We start from the raw sequence: 19,622 nt of genomic DNA on the forward strand, positions 1-19,622 counted from the left end.
AAGAGATTTATTGTGAAAAATTTGCTTACACAATTACAGAGGCTGACAAGTCCCAAAACCTGCATTTGGAAATCTGGAGACTCAGGAGAGTTCAAGGGCAGGAAAAGCCAGCGTGGTGGCCCCGGCAGGAGGAATTCCCTCTTACTCCTGGAAGGGCCAACCCCTTGGTGCTGTTCAGGCCTTCGACTGATTTGGTGAGGCCCACCCACCCTGGGGAGGGCAATCTGCTTTAATCAGTGTATTCATGTCAGTGTTAAACTTACCCACAAGCACACTCCCAGAAACATGCAGAATACTATTTGACCAAATATCTGGGCACCCAGTGAACCTGACACATAAAATTAACCCTCACAAATGACTTCCCCAGCACAAATATGACACAGATTTAGGTGTCAAATCCAGGTATCCTAACCCTTGCCCACAGTTTTTTTTTCTCTGTTTCATTATGCTATTTGCTGACTCATCTGTAATAAACGAATACATACAAAACCCATCAGACTTGATAAATTCGATTTCATCAACAGTCAAAACTTCCACTTATCAAAAGACATCATCAAGAAAGTAAATAGACAAGACACGGGCTAGGAGAAGATATTTGCAAAGTGCATTTCTGACAGAGGACTAGTATCCAGGACGCATGCTTAACAGCATTAGTCGTCAGGCTAATCCAAATGTAAATAACGAATAAACAATATAACACATAAGAAGAATATACAAATAAATGGTTGAGTAGAGAATGCATCCGACAGGGAGGAGCGCCTGGTTCGCTACTCCTCACTGTGGCCACAGCTCACTGAGCCTTCGTCTGCACACCTTGGCCATGCAGCGCTCCACGAACAGAAGCGGGTGTGTGAAAGCAGTCTGGTGATGACATTTAGGTTTTACTTAGCTCGCAGTCCGGCGATACGGAAAAACTGGCTTGTTTAACTTGTTTGTTTTATATACTTAGTCGTAATCGCAAATCTTTAAAACATTTCTCTCCTTGAGAACAAACCAAATTCCACGAAAGGTGTTTTGAAATATGTTTCTTTCCAGTCAGATGGTGAGGGGAGGGCAGCTGAGATTTATCGAGCATCGCGTCGTGTGTGCTCATTTATTCCTCAGGAAGGCCACGGCGGCACCTGCTGTCATCATCCCCTTTTTCCTGACTGCGGCTCCCAGGGATTCAGGAACTTGCTAATACAGAGGCAGCAAATGGCAACGTCAAGATGAGAACATAGGTCCACCTGGTTTGGGGTTAGCCGCTACTTGGATTGTTTTAATTAGTATTATCATTATTTATTCTTTCATCCAGTCAGTCATTAAGTGTATACAGGCTCCTCCTCTAAGCAGAGAGGATCTCAGCTCTCTTATGAAAACCTCCTGGTGGGGAAGTGACAGATCACAAACAAGAAAAAGGAAAATAAATTATTCCAAAGCATGATCAGGGCTCTGAGCACCGTGAACCAGAGCAATGGGTCAGGCACTGGTGGAGGCCTCCTGGGAGCCTAGTCCAGGGGCCTCTGCGGAGCCGCAGTGAGAGCAACCAGATCTGTGACCCAGCCCTGAGCTCGGCAGCCTCACATCCCCCTCCGCTCATGCCTCCTCCCCCCGCTGCCCCCACCCCAAAAGCCTGGACCGGAAGAGGCATGTGCTTCTGAGCAAGGCAAGTAGAATCCTAGCAGTTTGGAATCATCACCAACATGGGCCTTTTGCAATATTCTTCTCTAATAAGCTGTTGGATCTAAATGAAATTAAAAAAAAAAAATCAACAGTTAAGCAATGACTGTCCCTGACTGCTATTCATTTGCCTGCCTCGCAGGGTGGGACTGCCCCTGGGTTGTCACAATGATGGGGGAGCCCTTCAGGTATTTCTTTGGGGGCTGCCAGCAACAAGGATGCAGATGTCCAGAGGGCCACCCCCGAAGTGACACGGGAGCTGACCTGCAGGGGACACTTGGGAGCCGATGAGGGCTCCAGCTTGTACTGAAGCCTGCACTCAGGGTGCGAGAGGCTGGGTTTGGCTGGCAGGCTGAGTTGTCCTCCGATTCCACTGGGGTCTGTTCCACTCTGTGGCTCAGTTCATCATATTCTGTGCTCTCCCTCCTGTTGTCCGGATGTGTGAAATGGCAAGGCAGAAAATGGTTGCGTTTGTTTTCTTTTCTTGCATATAGAGCAGTGGTTCTCAACCTTGGCTGCACATTAGAATCACCTGGGAATCTTTTTAAAATCCTGATTTCTGGGCCTCATCCTCCAGAAATTCTGTTTCTTTATTATGGGGCGGGGCCACAACATTAGTAACAAAGAAACAGAATTTCCGGAGGATGAGGCCCTGAAATCAGGATTTTAAAAAGATTCCCAGGTGATTCTAATGTGCAGCCAAGGTTGAGAACCACTGATATAGGGTTTAAAAAGCTGTAGCACTTTGGCTTGCTGGTCTCTTTTCTAGTCAGAAAAAAAAAAAAAAGACACCAATAAGAGCAACGTTGATGAGCAACTGGACAGCCATGGTGGGGAGCCTAGTGCGCCCTGATAACGCGGCCTCGCATACATCACTCCCGTCAAGGTGGGCGTCTGGCCCTGCGTGCCCTAATTACTGAGTGGCTTCTATGGCCCCTTTACTTAGAATCACTTCTGAATAGCAGCTGAAAGAATTCAGGGAGATGGAAGGAAAATAGAGTGTGGAAATGACAACAAGATGATGGGATGATGGAGATTAGAATTACTGGGTGATCAGTCTGTGAGGTGAGAATTCTCTTCCCCAAATATTTTTCAACCAGTTATACTGTGTACCACACTCTTTAAAAACGAGAGCTGTGGTCAGTCCAGAGAGACGAATCTCTGTAAGAATTCTTACCTTCGTGGGTTTGCAACACACTGAAAAGCCCAAGAACCCGCACCCAGGCACACCCACGCATGCGGTGCACTAAATACACCTTTAAATAAGTGAACTCTACTTTGGGACATGGAAGGGGCAACACAGTTTCAGAGCTGGCACAGACTTGCTGAACCTCCTTAGCCTGATCTTTCCTCATCCTGACATCGTGCATGACTACGGTGCAGTTGTGAAAAGTAGGAAAAGTAAGAACATTGGTACATTTCTATTAACTCAGTCTTAACTCGGATTTCACCCATTTTCGTCACTAATGTCCCTTTTCTACCCCCAACCCAGCGCAGGACTCCATGTCCCACTGTGGGTCCCCACCGGGATTCTGAGCACTGGGAGCCTCACTTCCCCATCTGGTTAAAGGCTGGAAGAAGGCCACCATGCTCACTTGCTTTCATAAGGTTTCAATGAGATGATGTTCAAAAACGTGATTTATGATAAAGCATCCAGTTTGCAGTCATCACAGGGAAATGTGTATTTATAATGGAGAGCGCTCCTACTCTGCATCTCTGTGAACTGGAGGTGACACCAGTAGACTTTACCCGGGGAGTCACTGCCAACTTCCTCTGAAGGCTCTCCAGGCCTTTCTACATGGAAACTTACCCTACTTTCCAGCACGGGGTGGAGTGCTGTTACCTGTACGGTATTCCTGCGGGTCTCATCAGGGAGACCCACGGCTCACTCCCCGACCCTGTTCTCAGGGGATGGCTTCCACACCCAGCGCTTCCTGCACACACACGTGCACACAAACGCACACATGCACGCACACACACATGCACACAAGCACACACACATTCACACATGCACCTCATGCATACACACATGCACGCACCCTGGCAATATTGGGGAACCGTTTCCTGTTTTTGAGAGTGATACAATCCTCCAGAGCAGGGGGTGGCAAGTACAGCTTGTGGGCCAGCTCTGTCGCTGCCTGTGTTTGTGATGCCATGCCATTAGAACACAGCCGTGCAGTCTTGTACACGTTGTGTAGGACCCATGTCCCGCTAAAGAGGCGGAGCTGAGTGCGTGGCCCTGGATCCCAGCCTGCACAGCCTGCAGTGCTCACCGCCTCCCTCGGAACCCTGCGGGCCTCTGCTCTGGGGCCCTCCTGCTGCCGGGGAGGTTTCCCTTCCATCCTTGCCTGTCTGGGGTCACGGGTTCTCTCTCGGTTCCGTCTCTGAAAGATGTTTAAAGCGGGCGCTGTGCCAAGAGTAGGTTCCGAGGACGCTCTGCCGGGGGAAGGGGCGCTCCTTTTTCAGGCCCGCACGTGGCGTGGACAGTGCCGGCCCCCGTTGTCCTGATGCAGCAGGAGTTTGAGGGGCCTTCGCTGCTGTACCCTGTTTGTGTGCGATCCCCAGGGGGTCAGCGTGCCGGAACCCGGTCCCAGCCCTCGGCTGTGTGAGTGGCAGGCCGCACAGGACAGGTTGTGCCCGGATTACCCGCTCCTGTCCGAGAATAGGTTAGGGTGAGGCTGGGCAGCAGGGCAACAGCTGCCTCAATGACTGGATGTGCCGGGCTCTGGAAGGTCAACGGGCTCGGCCTGCATGTGCATAACGCGTTTAAAACGTGCTATTTGTCAGCTCCGTCCGCAGGCCCGACAGTCCAGGCGCTGGTCCTGGGGAGGAGCCTTGCTTGTGTGGCATCCGGGCTGGGCGTTCTCCGGAGGCCCGTGCCGGTTAGATGTCACCGTCTTGGTGTCTGCAACTGTTAGGCATTGAAGGCTGTTGGGACAGTTTTGCAATGTGACAGTTTAGATGGGAAGTCAGTCTTTGCTGTTTATATTGAGATTCCCGTGGATGTGTTCCAGTGGCATGGTGTATGTAGAACTATTTTGTTTTACTTTTTTATTTTAAAAACGTTCAAACCCACATCGCTGTTGAAAGAACAGCATCATGGGCACCCCTCACCAAGGCTGACCAGCTGTTCACATCTGGACACGCCCACCCCATCTCTCTGTGTTTATACACACTTCCGTGTTGTCAGGTCACCTGCCAGCTGCAGTCTCTTCTTCCGTAAAAGGGGCCTGGAGAGAGCCAAGCTCCCGGTTGGGGTGAGGATTGTGGGTCAGGACCTAGCACAGAGTCTGCTCTGTCGTCGCTGGAGCCCAGCACACCACCGGGCGGAGTGTTTCTAGATCCCCATGGAATGTCTTCTTAAACATGTCATGTTTTCTTGAAGGGCAAGCAGACGTGCACATGCAGACACACATACATGCTCACACACACGTCTTCAGATTCCACTCCAGGTCTAAGTGTAGAGACACCCGACAGCCCTGGGTGAGGCTACGCAGCCGCCTGTGGGTCCGGGCGGGGCATAAACTCACTGTAGCTGTGTTACTGTCTGCTTTGTCTATGTACATCTTATATTTATTTACTTTGAACCGGTATTATTCTACTACCCTACTTTGACTGGAATAAATATAAGAAGCACAAAGGGCTGGAAATAATGAAAAAAATTGAGAGGATGGAGTGTAAACCTTGCCTTTCTGTGCTTAATTCCAGTTTCTTCTCCCTGTGGGATGCAGGTTGTTATAAAAAGATTCTCCAGGAGAAAAGGAACAGAGAAGGCAGCCAGGAAATAATGATAAAGCGGGTGTCCTGAAGTGCTAGCAAAATGTTTTGAGCTTGTTCGTGTGGGGGGTGCAAGGTCAATAGTAGTTTCCAGAGCTTCATCAGCACACACATCTGTTCTGCAGCCTCTGTTTTACATCTCAGACTCGCCACACATTTTTCTTTCTCATCTTAATTTCTATGGAAACATGACTGAAAGGCTACCTGTCTCTGTACCACGAGGGGCATGGATTTAATCTCCATGTGTGTGACAGGTGCTGCCTGCCTGGAGTCCTTTCCACTGGACCTGTTGTTTAAGGGGTTATTCTTAGCCAGTGGTGGAGGGCAGCTGAGGTTCGCCAGAGATGGAGACCATTGTGAGGAACTGGGAAAGAGGCTTGTTCTCAGAGCCTCGCTGTGGCTTAGACCACTGGCTCCCAAACTTCAGCATCTATTCGTAGCACTTGGAAGGCTGGTTAAAACACAGATTGCTGAACCTGACCCTCAGAGATCCTGACTCAGGAAGTGTGGGATGGAGCCCCCAATTTGCACTTAACAAGTTTCTGGGTAATGCTGCTTAGGCCAACCTTGGAAACAGTACCCTCCACCTCCACCCCAAGAATCACTTACAGAGAATTGCTCACCTGGAAATGCAGGGCCAACATCCGATTTTTCATTACGGCATTAGCAAACTGTGGCCTGTGGGCCAAATATGAATGTTTTTGTAAATAAAGTTTTATTGGGAAACAACCTTGTTTACAGATAATCCTCGGCTGCTTTCGTCCTGCAAAGGCAGAGCTTAGTAGTTGAACAGTGTCCAGATGTGCTCCCAAAGCTGGACACTGTGCATCTGGCCCTTTAGAGAGGAATGTTGCCGACTGCTGATCTAGACAATGCGTTCCTGGCATTTGGGAGAAGGGGGCTCGGAAGGAATTCCACAGGGAACTGGCACACGGGTGTTCCAATTGGTGTGTTTTTAGAAGCAAGGGCTTTTTCCTTTATTTGTCTTTATTTTTCTACTTAAATATATATGATCATGGAATTTCATTCATTACTTCTCAACAGGCCATTCTCCAAATTAATTTTCTTTATTGGAAACAGCAGTTTCTCAAAATGGAAAGGAACACAGTGTACCTTGTGCCTTACTAATACAGTGTTGGCATCTGTTTGAAGCATGGGTGGGGAATTTTAAAAACCACATAATTAAAAGGGGGAAATCATTCTTATTTTGACACTGTAATTGTCAGATTAGTGATCCTGTACTTCTTTTAGACTGTCGTAGGAACTGGCATAACCTCTCTGGCAAGCAGGGTGTCACTATGTAGCAAGAATCTTTAAAATAATGTTCAGACTTATTACTCTAGTAATTCCTCTTTTAGGAAATTTCAGCTAAACTTCATATTCAAGATTTTTCATTACAGCATTATCTGTAGTATTTTTTAAGGAAAGAGAGCGAAATGTCTGTTAACGTGAAACCTGATGCTGTTATGATGAATCCACGCTGCTACTTTGGAGCCGTTCAGAATCAAGCTGGATGAAGGGAAGCTGATAAAATCTTTTTGGAGAGAATTTGTATCAAAAGCCTTAAACGTTTTTATGCTTTCGGTTCCAATGTTTTCATTTCAGGAATCATGAGAAAACAATCAGAAATACAGACAGCTTCTATACAAGGAGAATAATCACAGTGAAGGCATTGGATACGCTTAGTAATTAGTAATCGTTAAATGGATTGTGATGGAATGAGACGATAAAATACTATATAGCTAATGAAGTGTATTTCTGAGCAATAGTCGTGTATTGGAAATGTCATGGATTACGTGTTAGATTTGGGTATAAATCCACATATACGACATGCACCTGCATATCTCAAGTGGAATAGGAACTCAGTGTTCCGCCCAAACCTGTTCAGCACCAGGTATGCCCAGACATTGGGCAGATTTAGCCTCCTCCCTTGCCTTTGCTGTCTTCCTCCATCACATCAGCAAACCCTATCAGTACCAGCATTAAGTGACATCCCTCTGCCCCTCTGCCCCTCTTCCTGCAGGGCCTTTCCTGTCCATGCCTCTTCAGGTCTCCACTGTCATTGCATCCCCTGTCTCTCTGTCTGGCCCACTGCAAGCTGCAGAGGTCATCTCAGGATTTAGAATGAGCCTTCCCGCCTTCTGACTGAAATCCCTGCAGTGGATTCCTGCTGAACTTAGACTAGAACACACTCTTTATCGGGCCCGGGAGGCACAGAATTCTCTGGCTTCCACCTCGGTGCCACCCCTCGTCTGAGTTTTGTGCCGTTTCTCTAACACGTGACCTCTTTTCTACTTCCGCACCATTTGTACATGCTGTTCCCTCTGCCTAGAAAGCTCTTTCCCCACATTTTGCAGAGCCAACTAGCCTGTCATCTTCCTTCAGTTCCATCTTAACAGTTGTCTGTCGGAGGCCAGCCCTGTCCCCTTCCTAAAGCCTGCCAGTCCCTGCTCAGGAACTCTGGGCTGTCCTGGTGGGACCTAAGAGCTCACAGAGCATGTGGCTGTAGGCTCTTTTTAAATGAAATGTTATACAACATTTAAAAATAACAAATTATATCAATCAATATGGTTAAATTTCTGTAAACTAATGTGAATTTAAAAAGCAGCAATACGTTGTTTTAAATGTAAAAGATTGAATTCCAGATATGTAGATAAAATATCCTATATAATAAAAGGATAATATGTAAATTGACCCTAACAGTGGAATGACCAATAACAACTGGTCGCTATGATGTGCACTGACCACCAGGGGGAAGACGCTCAACGTAGGAGCTGCCCCTGGTGGTCAGTGCGCTCCCACAGGGGGAGCTCCACTCAGCCACAAGCTGGGCTAATGGCTGTGGTGGCGGGAGCCTCTCCTGCCTCCTTGGCAGTGCTAAGGATATCCGACTGCGACTTAGGCCTGATCCCCTTGGGAGAGGGCTTAAGCCGGCAGATGGACATCCCTCGAGGGCTCCCGGGCTGCCAGAGGGATGTCGGACTGCCGGCTTAGGCCAGATCCCTGGGGAGTGGGCCTAAGCCAGCAGGTGGACATCCCCCGAGGGATCCTGGAATGCGAGAGGGCACAGGCCTGGTGGAGGGACCCCCCCCCCCCACAAGTGCACACATTTTTGTGTACCGGGCCTCTAGTGAAAATACTAGTATAAAGGGAATGGCAAATTTAGGGCTGTCTAAGCTCCCTTTTTCCCATATGTATTATAAAATCATCTTAAATCATCTGAATCCTTTTCTTGGAAAATGTTCCACATGTTTCTGACCTATGTTTTCTTTTCCCTTTTAAAACAAATCTTGAATTTCAAAGAAAGTGCAGATGCTATGACAAACTCTGTCTTTCAATATATTATTTCATTGGCTCACTGCCCTTGGCAATTAGGAGAAGATTTATAGACATGTCCCCTAAATAATTGGCAATTAATTTGAGATTAGATGCCCAAAGTACAGTATTCTTAATGTAACGTGAAGGTTGAGGCTTTTCGCTTACAAATGTCACGGAACGCAGAGTAAATGTTAACGGGCAGCACAGTGAGCCCTGCCCTTCTGCACATTCACAGTAGAGAGGAGTTTGAGTTTGATGACCGCAAACCGGGTTGGCTAGTTTTAACGTAAAGCTCCCATGTAAACAGAGAGTGTCGCTATGTCCTAATAGTTTATCTCAATGGGGACTGATAGGAACCTACGCTATACAAGGGATAAAGAGGTCCTGTACCCCAATCTTCTTTGGAATTGTGCTTCCTGTTGGGTCCCATGGACTCTCTGGTGCTCATGGCTCAAATGATCACTGTCAGTATTTTTTTTAACGTCTGGGACTCTGGTCTCCTAGGGGAAGGTAAACCATAGATTCCAGGTAAGAGATTTTGCTGGTGAACATGGTTATCCTTCCGGTGAAATTCCAAAGTGCTTTATGCCCGGAGGTAGAGTTGACAGTTGTGACCATCAAATATCAGTGATTTACCCTCTGGTTTCATTCCCTGAAATTAACTCCCGCGCAGAGCCTGGAACCCATCGTGCGCTGAACGTGTGTTAACCAGTGTGTGCACATGTCCAGGCCATTTGAGACCGAGGAGAATTTCAGTCCCTTCCACAAACTCTAGAAATATCCTGTGATCCAGTTTCCCTAGGCCTGTATTTCGTTTCTCACTGTTTCTAAGCCAATGGGATGGGTTTTAAGTTTAGCTGCATTAAAAAAAAAAAAGGTAACAGTTCACCTTTGGACTGAGCGCGATTCTTTCATTCTTGCCTCAAACCCTGTCCACTCTGTATTCTCATGATGGTAATTTCCAGCTCATTGCGTGCTTCCTCGTTGCCACACTCTGTCTTTGTCTCATGAATCCTCCCAGCATCTGGTGTGGGAGCTGTGTGGTGTCTGTGCTCTGTGTTCACATATGAGAACAGTGAGGGTCAGAGGTTGTTACACAGTGCCCTTGGGCTCACCACCTAAGACCCAGTGGAGCCAGAATTAAACCCTGGCCTGTCTGTCTTAACTACCAAGATTTATTCTATTTTTCTTTTAGTTCAGTTTTCTAATGAGATTTTGAGAACTAAGCATTTTGAATAGTGCCGACCACATAGTCATTCAATAATTATGTTTATTTTAAATGTTTGAAATACCCTGTATTACAGTATAATTTGCATACTATACATTACACTTGTTTACAGATATAGCTCTGTAAGTTTTGACAAATGTATAAACCTGGCATGTCACTATCATAACCAAGATATATTTTACGGACAGCTCCCCCAGAAAGTTTCCCTGTGCTTCCCCCTTTTTAAACATTTTATTTTGGAATCATTGCAGATGCCCAGGAAGTTGTAAAAATAGTGCAGAAGTTTCCTGTACCCTCACCCAGTTTCCCCCAATGGTAGCTCCTACATAGCTATGATACAATCACAAAGCCAAGAATTGGGCATTGTTACTCTCCACAGACCGTAAATCCCTGAGCCCATCTGCATCAGTCTTTGTCTGCTCTCAGGTAACCACCTAACTGCCTTCTGCACTGTACTGTAAATTTGGTTAGCCTTTGCTAAAACTTTTTGTAAAGACAGAACTGTGCAGTATGTTCTCTCTGTGTCTAGCCTCTTTTGCTGAGCCTTATGTGTTTGAGAGCTATCAATATTATGTATGTGCTCCTTCCAATTGTGGGGTAGCATCCCATTGTTTGAATATAATGCAGTTTGCTTATCCATTCTCCTGCTGAGGGGCATTTGGGTTGTTTGTAACTTGGGCCTATTATATAATGAGAAGTTGCTATGAAGATTTATCTACAAGTGTGTGTGTATGGGAGGACTTGCTTTCATTTTGCTTGCATAAGTAAGAGTGGAAATGTTGGACTATTTAGTTAGTGAAGGCTTAACTTTATAATACACTGCTAAATTGTTTTCCCAAGAGAATGAGCCATTTTATACACAATCGTGCTAACACTTGAGATGGTCAGCCTTTAATTTTTGCCATTCTAATGGGTATGTAGTGTGGTTTTAATTTGCCTTTCTCTGATAATTAATGATATTGAATACCTTTTCATGTACTTAATGGCCAGTCATAGATATCCTTTTGTCTGATCAAACCCTGTGCCCATTTTAGGGGCAAGTGGGTGGGGATTTGTCGTCTTCACTCAGTAAATACTTGATGAGTAATTGTATGTTTATTGAATGACCTAAGATTGACTTGAATTTGTGTACTTTCTTTTTGGCCACTTGAAACTGTAGGTATAAAACAACTCAAATAAAATAGCTCAGGTTGGTGGTTAGTGTATTCTAAAATGATAAACTGTAGCAGGGAATCTTGTTCTGAACGTGACATTGGGATATAGGTCAGTAGTTGCCTGCCCTGGCAGGACATATCATCACCCTGACTACTGTCATCCTCATGGCCTACTCTTCCTGACCACGGGGAAGTTATCATCTGGAGACATGACTATTGTGGCTCACACGGGTGCTGAATTGCTGCATTGTTTCTCTAAGGCTAGAAATGCTCTTACCTAATCTTTATCTTGTCTAAAAATGGAAGGGCAATCTGAGCCTTGTTATTTTCAGCTGTCACTGACGCATCTTTCTCCATTAAGAATGAACGTTCACTAGACTGATATGCAGGCCTTCTGTGGATCCTGTGGACTATAACTTGTTTATTATTTTAGAAATTTGTTACCTTTTTTTTCTGTGGCACACATTTGTAAGAATATATATATTTTTAGCTTTGTTTTTGTTCTGTTATGTGTAGAGCATTACAAAGAAGTAAACACATAGCTCCTCCCAGTTAACTATTGCTTAAACAACAACCATGATAAAAAAGAAATATGTATCTAGTGTTTGTAAATCAACACAGGGGAGTGAGATCTCTATATTTCCACCTGTCGATATAAAGAGCGGTATCTCCTTTAGTTCCCCCGTTCAAGACCTTCTTCCTAAAGGAAACTGATTGAAAAGAACGTCCCATGATTCCCTCCATTCATACATGGTGTCTCCTTTTCCCCCTTTTCTTTTCCCCAGGAGGGATCAGACAGCGAGCTCTGCTCCACATACCCCCACCGTATCGGCACACGCAGACCCAGCTTTCGCACGGGGGCCACTGTTTGGATGACCTGTGCTTTACTTAGTTGATCCCTGGTGGTTGTTTCTAGGTTTTTTGTTTTTATTTTTATTTATTTGCCATTATAAAAGCTGTGCAATAAATACCAGTAGAGATTTCAGCAGACTTTTGCAGGTATATCCACAGGGCACATTTCCACCAGTTGGATCCCTGGCCCAAGAACATTGTATAATTTGTCAGCTCTGGCGAGACTGTCCTCCTGAAGGCGTCAGCATCGCGCTCTCATGTAGTGTCTGCAGATGTCTATGGCACATGTTTTCACTGTAATGGCCTCGTTTAAATTCTTTGTTATTAGCCGTCTAGTAGGATGTGAAATGGGACCCCCAAATCAAGCTGTTTTATCATTGTTGCATCCTTGCTTGCCTTCTCCCCTGGGGAGGAAACCTGAAGTGAGCACTGGGGTGTCTGAGGGGCGGCGGGAAGGGCCTCCTGCGGTGCCCGCACTGCCCGCGGCTCAGCTCCGGAGGCCGGTGGTTGATGTGCTCTGTGTTTTACACGTTTCCTGCAGGAGGAAAGCTGAGCAAGGACCTGCGGCACTTCCTCAGCCAGCGCTTCCAGAAGGGCTCCCCTGACCACGAGCTGCAGCAGACCATCAGGGACAACCTGTACCGCCACGCTGTGCCTTGTGAGTAGCCGGTGCGGGCATCGCGCCATGGGCGGCTGTGTGGGAAGTGGAGGCAGAGGGAGAGGGGCCGGCTCAGTGGCTCCTACGTCCTAGGAACCACAGTGAACAGTGGGACGCCGAGCACGGCACGGGTGGTTTCCCGGCTTTCACGCATTGGCTTTGCCACGTACTAGCTTCCAATCCCGGGCAAATGATTTATCGCTGTAAGTTCCGTCTTCACATCAGTGAGAAGGACATGTCACTCACACTAATACCTTCAGAGACCTGCTCTGGGGAGTAAGTGGGATGAGGTACACCAATTCCTGTAGAATGGCATGGCGTGAGCCTCTATAAATGGTAACCGTAGTTGTGTCAATGGCGTGGGGCAGGCCAGAGGCCGTCAGAGTGGCCACTGATGGGGGAGGCTGTGAGCTGGGTGATTGGCAGCTCAGGGGTCGTGCAGTGTCCCAGACGCTACCAAACTGCACCCCAGGTGGCCAGTCCTGAGGTGGGGGTCCTAGAAGACATGCGACTATCCGATTTCATTCAAAGTAAGAAAGAATGGCTCTGGTTTTGTTACTGGGAAGTTTTCTTGGCTCCTCTCTGTTACCCCGTACTTCACAGTTTGAAATACCTTTTTAGAAATACCGTATTTTAACCGGGGAAAGAAAGGAAAAATAAATTGAAGTTCAAGGCACCTGCTGATTGTTGTGATTAGTTTGCTATAAATGGTTTCCTTTAAAAAATAATAGTTCACAGGTAATGTGTGAGAGTGATGAACGTTTCCTGATAGGACTGCAAAAAAAATACATGTAATCTAATTGGAGGCGTGCCATCGCTCCGCAAGAACACAGACCGTCAATCCAGACCGGGACCCTAAAGGATCCTTAGAAAGCAGCTTCTAGAACAGCCCCCCGCCCCCCCGGCCCCGGCCCCTTACTTCTTAATAAAACCAAGGCTCCAGGTGGAAAAGAGCTTGACTTCAAGGAACCTGGGTCAGTCCCCGAAGTGTCCTCTTCCTGCTGCGAGGCACAGAGAGGGTGTGGTCACAGTGTGTCCATGGGGATTTCTGGCCCTCAGTGCTCTTGGGCTGTCAGCATTGGGATTGAGACTATAATCCTAAGAACATCCTAATAATTCCTTATTGGATTAATGATAATTTCTAGTGCTAACCACATGGGTTAAGCACGAATTGTCATTCTATTTTTATAAATCAAGAAACCAAGGCACGTAAACCAATAAAAAAAGGTTTAAAGGTGACCAGGGCCTCGGGTCTCCTGACCCACCATTGCCCTGTCTCTGAGATACTGTCCAATTTTACTCTTAGAAAAACCTTTTGAGGTTGGGATTTTATACCCATTTTACAGATGAGGAAACAGAGTCAGGCAGATCAAGTAACTGCTAAGTGGCATCTCTTAAGCCATCAGGGCTGCTCCTGTGGCTGGACCGCGGCTGCCGCTGAAGTTCTAGCACAGCAGGTTGAGTGCAGTTTTGCAGAATTTAGTAATTGCAGAATCATGATTGTTCTCTGTGTAATCTTCCCCCTGCTTAGATTCCAATTTAAGACATGGGGAATGAAGCACACAAGCACACCATTTCTGGATGCATCTGTGGTGTTACCATGGTTACATTTTTGGCATGCTTTCCCGTTTATGTTTTCCACTGATTTTATTGCACCTGACTGTGAGCTAAATGGCTTGGTTTTAAGCCTGCCGTCACGTAGGAACTGGGGCAGAAGTGACCTCAGCCGTCACACACAGTGGAGAACCATGTTTCATCTTTGCTTGTGTGCACGCCTGGTGCTGCATTCCTGCGAAACCAGTCAATTAGGAATTGGGAACGTGCAAATGGTCTTCCTACTGAAAAAGAAAACAAGTAACATTTCATTTTACGTTTCCTTCATAAAATGGGAAGGAAATTCAGCGGAGGCCTGTTTCCGAGTCCGGCGGTGTGTGTGCCTTTGAACGGGAGAGGCCGCGTGGCGCTGATTCTGTTCCAGGCTCGCACACCTCCGGCCACGGCTGTGTTTATTTTGGTTCTTGGACCCACGTGACTGGTGAAGCAGGACCTCTCTACCACCTGTCCTGCCAGCCGCTCAGGAAGCCCTGGGGCCCTGGTCTTGGAGGACGGCTCCTCCTGGCTCTGTGGTAGCTGCCCTGGGAACAAGCTCGTGTAATCTGCATTTTCCAGAACTTCCTGCTGCTGCTATTTCAGTGACTTCAGTATTTTGAGAAGGGGTGACCTCATGAGCAGGTGCTTGCGCGTTGGGCTAGCCTTCTTTTCCTGTACATTTTAGGAGGCTCCACGGGCAGCATGAGACATTAGTAAGTAAAGCCCTTTGTTCTCGAGTTCTTCCCCTAGTGCAGCCCAGCCTCGCACGCACCACGAGGGGTTTCACCATCAAGGGTCCCTTTTATCCAGACCCCTGGGCAGAGATCTGCGGGTGACAGCAGCCCTCCTGTTGCACAGCTTTATTGAGATGCGGGAGGCCTGGTGCATGACATTCTTGCACTGTGGTGGTGGGGGGGACGGGGGCAGGTCCCTCAGCCCAGCCTGCGCCCTCTCGCAGTCTGGGATCCCCAAGGTGTCCTTAGCGCTGCCATGGAGGCGGAAGAGGCTCCTGCTGCTACGCTCGCCAGCGGTGAGCCCAGCTTCTGGCTGAGCAGTGCTCCCCCTATGGGAGCACACTGACTACCATGGGGCAACTCCTGCATTGAGTGTCGGCCCCCAGTGGTCAGTGTGCATCATAGTGACCAGTCGTTCCACCATTCAGTCGATTTGCATATTAGGGTTTTATTATATAGGATGATTCAGCTATCATACAACTCACCCATTTAAAGTGCCCATCCGGTACTATTTTCGCTTGTTATTCTCCACTCCCACTTTATTCAAAAACTTTTATTTCAATAGCATGAGCAAGGTCATCACAATTAAACTTTAATTATATTTACCATTGAAAATCACCCTCTCCCCAAAAACCAAACAAACAAACACAAATTATGGCAGAAAAGAGAGCTAGATGCAGAGTGAATCGCATCCTGAGGGCGCAGTGTAGCTGTGTGGCCTTGTGCAACCTCCCTGACCTCCTTACGCTTCAGTAAAATGGAAATGGAAACACCCACCTCCAACACTGTCTCCCCAGACCCATGGCACCCTGGGAGAGGGGTCCGTCACAGGAAAGAGGCTCAGAGAGGTGACTAGCTTGCCTGGAGTCACACAGCGAGCAAGTGGCCTGGTCAGGGTTAAGCCAGCCTGTCTGGTGTAATTAATAACACTGATTCGAGCAGTGTAGCAGGGACCATTGAGAATGGGAGCAAAGGGAAGCTTCTCATTGCTGATCTCATTGCTGAGCTGTATAGTGTTGGCTGTTTAAAACCTTGGGGATTTATGTTTTGGGGGTAAGAAGTATCTTCTCTATGAATTGCAAGTAACTCACTAATACATACAATAGAAATTTAATAATTGTTTAATGATTATTCAGGTTTTAAAAATCATTACAGGATTCTCTTGGGGTATCTAGATTTATCTTAGTTTTTGTTAGGTCTCTTCTTAGTATACCAATGGAAAATCACCTTTAGATAATGGATTTGAAATGCATGTAAATGACGTTCATGCTGCTCACTTCTCTCATTCCTCAGAACCATCTGGATAATATTCTTGTCTCCTGCCCTTGAAATTCTGTTGAATTTCCCAACCTCCTTGCCCTCAGTGCTTCAGTCACGGGAACTTCATCCATTCCCCAAACACACCTGCTGCTTGTTTATAACTGGGTAGATACTAGTTCCCTACATTTCCATGTGACCAGTTTTAAGCTTTAATCTAGATGCCACTTCCACCATGAAGGCCTCCAGGATTGTGCCCACTGCCCTCACTGCTCCCAGACCACCCTCTGTGGCTCTCTTCAAGCACATCTTTTGCCTGCTGCATGTCCGTCTGTCCTATCAGAATCTGACTCTGCTGAGGGTGGGCACTATTGGCCTCAGTGACCCGCCCATGCCTAGAATATTGCCTGGGCCAGAGGATAAATATTTGTTGAATGAATGAACAAAATGAAGAAGTGGAGAAGATGCTCTTTGTGTCCCTTGTTTTATTTTTCCCTCATTACTTAGCATTCGGGAGAAACAGCAGAGCTGCTTTTGCCATAAAGGTTTTAGAATAAAAGGCAGCTCAGAGTGTGAGTTCCTCGAAGGCTGCGAGGACTCCCTTGATGACGTGGCTGGCCAGCCAGGCCCAGGGAAAGGTCAGGCTCCAGGGAGCGGGGAACTGGAGTGCCATTCCCCTCCTCCTGACTGCGGCCTGGACCTCTGGACCTGCTGCACTGACAGCCTTCCTGCGTTGTGACCGCCCGTCCCAGCTGACGTGACATCTGAAGATGAAGGCGATACCTGACCGGGCTTGTCATTCACCACACGGCTGCTGTCACAAGGAGGTACAGCTCATCGCCGAGCACGGGCTCCCTGGAGGGCTGCACCACCGCCCGCTCCTGTCTCCCCTGGGCTCCCTCTGCGGAGCTCGCAGTCCTTCCAAGCAGAGGCCCCTGGGACAGGGGTGGGCACTTTGCTCTGTAGCTTCCAACTTGGTGATCAGGGCGCTGCCTGATCCTGAGACCCTCATTGACGGAGCAGTTGACAAAGGGGTGGAATTGCTTCGATCCACAAGATAATTTAAATTTGATGTGATGGTAAACATAAATGATCCTGATCTTTATTCGTGCCATTTTCAAACCTATTTGAACCTATTAGTTTCTCTGTGTATGGCTGTGCCAGCTCCACTGGCCAACAGCCAGCCCGGTCTGCAATTAGAGCTGAGGGCGTGAACTGCCCAGCTGGTCAGCAAGCGGCCGGGATGAGAACTGGGCGCTGGGACGCGCTGTTCTCCTGGGACGCACTGCTCTCCTGGGATGCGCATCCGTGGTGATTGACACGAGGGCAACGCTCAGGTGGCACCTCCTGAGCTAGACAGTTTCATGGACATCCCCAGGACAGATGACATGGAAGTCACTGGGAACTCCTTGCTGTGGTCACTGCCCTTGTCCTCGAACAAGCACCGTCTGAAACGGGGTGTCGCTCTAGCCTTTACAAAACCTCGCTTGTGTGAAGTGGTGGCCAGTAACGGTAGTAATGGCTTCTGTCTGGGCCTCCTCTGCTGTGTACTAGGTACTTGCTGTGATCCTTACATATCTGTCAACTCTAACTCCGGCCTTGCTGATGTCACACAGACGAGGAAAGGTCTGAGCTTAAGCCCATGAGACTCTTAAATCCCTGCCTCATTTCTATCCAATCCAATCTTCATGAATTCTCCATCTATTCTCACCTCTTCTCTCCCCATCCCTTTACCATCAACACTGTATTTTCTCATGTGCTCTGGTCAGTCTGTCGTCTGGAGACTCCTCCTAGCCACTGACTTCCCCCCTTCACTCCCCCTACCTATCCTCCCCTTCCTTCTCCATCAAAACCTACTTCTACATTGGTTTCCTATCAGTTGTCCTCAGAGGCAAAGAATTAGAGCACAAGTGAATGGTTCATGCTGTGGTACAGGGTTCTCCATCCTACAAAATATGTATATTTTAACAAATGGCTTTAAACGTGGTGCTGCTAAAAACACCCTATCCTATCTAATAAAGAGGTAATATGCAAATTGACCATCACTCCAACACACAAGATGGCCACCCCCATGTGGTCAAAGATGGCCTGCAGGGGAGGGCAGTTGTGGGTGATCAGGCCATCAGGGAAGGGCAGTTGTGGGTGATCAGGCCAGCAGGGAAGGGCAGTTGGGGGCAATTGGGCCGGCAGGGGAGCAGTTCAGCATCGATCAGGCTGGCAGGAGAGTGATTAGTGGGTGATCAGGCTGGCAGGCAGAAGCGGTTAGGGGCAATCAGGCAGGCAGGCAGGCAGGTGAGCGGTTGGGAGCCAGCAGTCTTGGATTGTGAGAGGGATGTCCCAGATTGGAGAGGGTGTAGGCTGGGCTGAGGGACACACCACCCCTACCCCCATCCCCACCCCCACCCCTGTGCACAAATTTTGTGCACCAGGCCTCTAGTATAACTATATAATGGGATTTTGAGTGGGGTTTTTTGTTTTCCTTTTTATATTTTTATTGATTTCAGAGGGAAGGGAGGGGAAGAGAGAGATAGAAACATCAATGATGAGAGAGAATCGTTAATCAGCTGCCTCCTGCACGCCCTACACTAGGGATCAAGCCCACAAACCAGGCACATGCCCTGACTGGAAACGAACTGTGACCTCCTGGTTTATAGGTCGTTGCTCAACCACTGAGACACGCCAGCTGGGCTAATGGGATGTTTTGCCAACAAAGCGGCCTCCTGGGTAGGGATGAATTCTTATGCTTTTGATTTGTTGTTATACTTTTTACAGTGCTTAGCTTAGCGTTACATACATGGAAAACACCTTAAACACAGGATGCCCTGCATCGAGGGGGTTTACCCTCTGCTGCTGGACCACTTCTCACAGTTTCCTGTTCCACCAGCTGAGGTGTGGCTCATGTTTCACAAAGTAATGCTATAGTCCAGGTAAGGAGTTTTATGCCCAATTAAAAAACCATGGCTTAGAAAAAAATACCTTTAATTTAGATATAATGTGGATAATAGTTATTAACAAATGTTCATCCACATGACTGCTTGGAGGGGCACTGAAGATTGTGAGGGATGTGGGAATGTTCTCTGTTATTCTGATAACACCCACCCGATAGATGCCAGGCACACACCCGTGTTTGGGACAAACCAAAACAGAACGGCCATCCTTGTTCCCACAGTGTCCCACCCCAGTGGGGCTGTGCGGAGTTATCCCAGCAGCGAGCTCCTGAGGAGGTCTGGGACCTTTCCTCTCCTCCCAGGGGGTGGCGCTCGGGTGTGACGGGCTTTCGGGGGAGCGGAGGGGGGAGGGTGGTTGGAGCAGCTGTCAGGCTCTCCCACTCATGGATTTGATGACGTGAACAGGTGACCAGGCTTCCTGGCCTCTATCTCCCATTAGCATCGCTG

The 19,622-nt window shown here is 47.7% G+C and overlaps 1 protein-coding gene across 7 annotated transcripts in view; it reads left to right on the forward strand.

Moving 5' to 3' along the window:
- The window catches only part of MAGI1 (membrane associated guanylate kinase, WW and PDZ domain containing 1), a 535,490-nt gene that overhangs the window by 306,292 nt on the left and 209,576 nt on the right, over window positions 1-19,622 (forward strand). For all 7 annotated transcript variants that reach the window (XM_006089030.3, XM_023754043.1, XM_023754044.1 and 4 more), the window contains exon 2: window positions 12,530-12,646. In XM_006089030.3, the coding sequence (XP_006089092.1) occupies window positions 12,530-12,646 (117 nt within the window). The remainder of the gene's footprint in view (window positions 1-12,529; window positions 12,647-19,622) is intronic.

This window comes from Myotis lucifugus, unplaced genomic scaffold (assembly GCF_000147115.1).
Source record: "Myotis lucifugus unplaced genomic scaffold, Myoluc2.0 scaffold_55, whole genome shotgun sequence".
In the NCBI taxonomy this organism is placed as follows: domain Eukaryota; kingdom Metazoa; phylum Chordata; class Mammalia; order Chiroptera; family Vespertilionidae; genus Myotis; species Myotis lucifugus.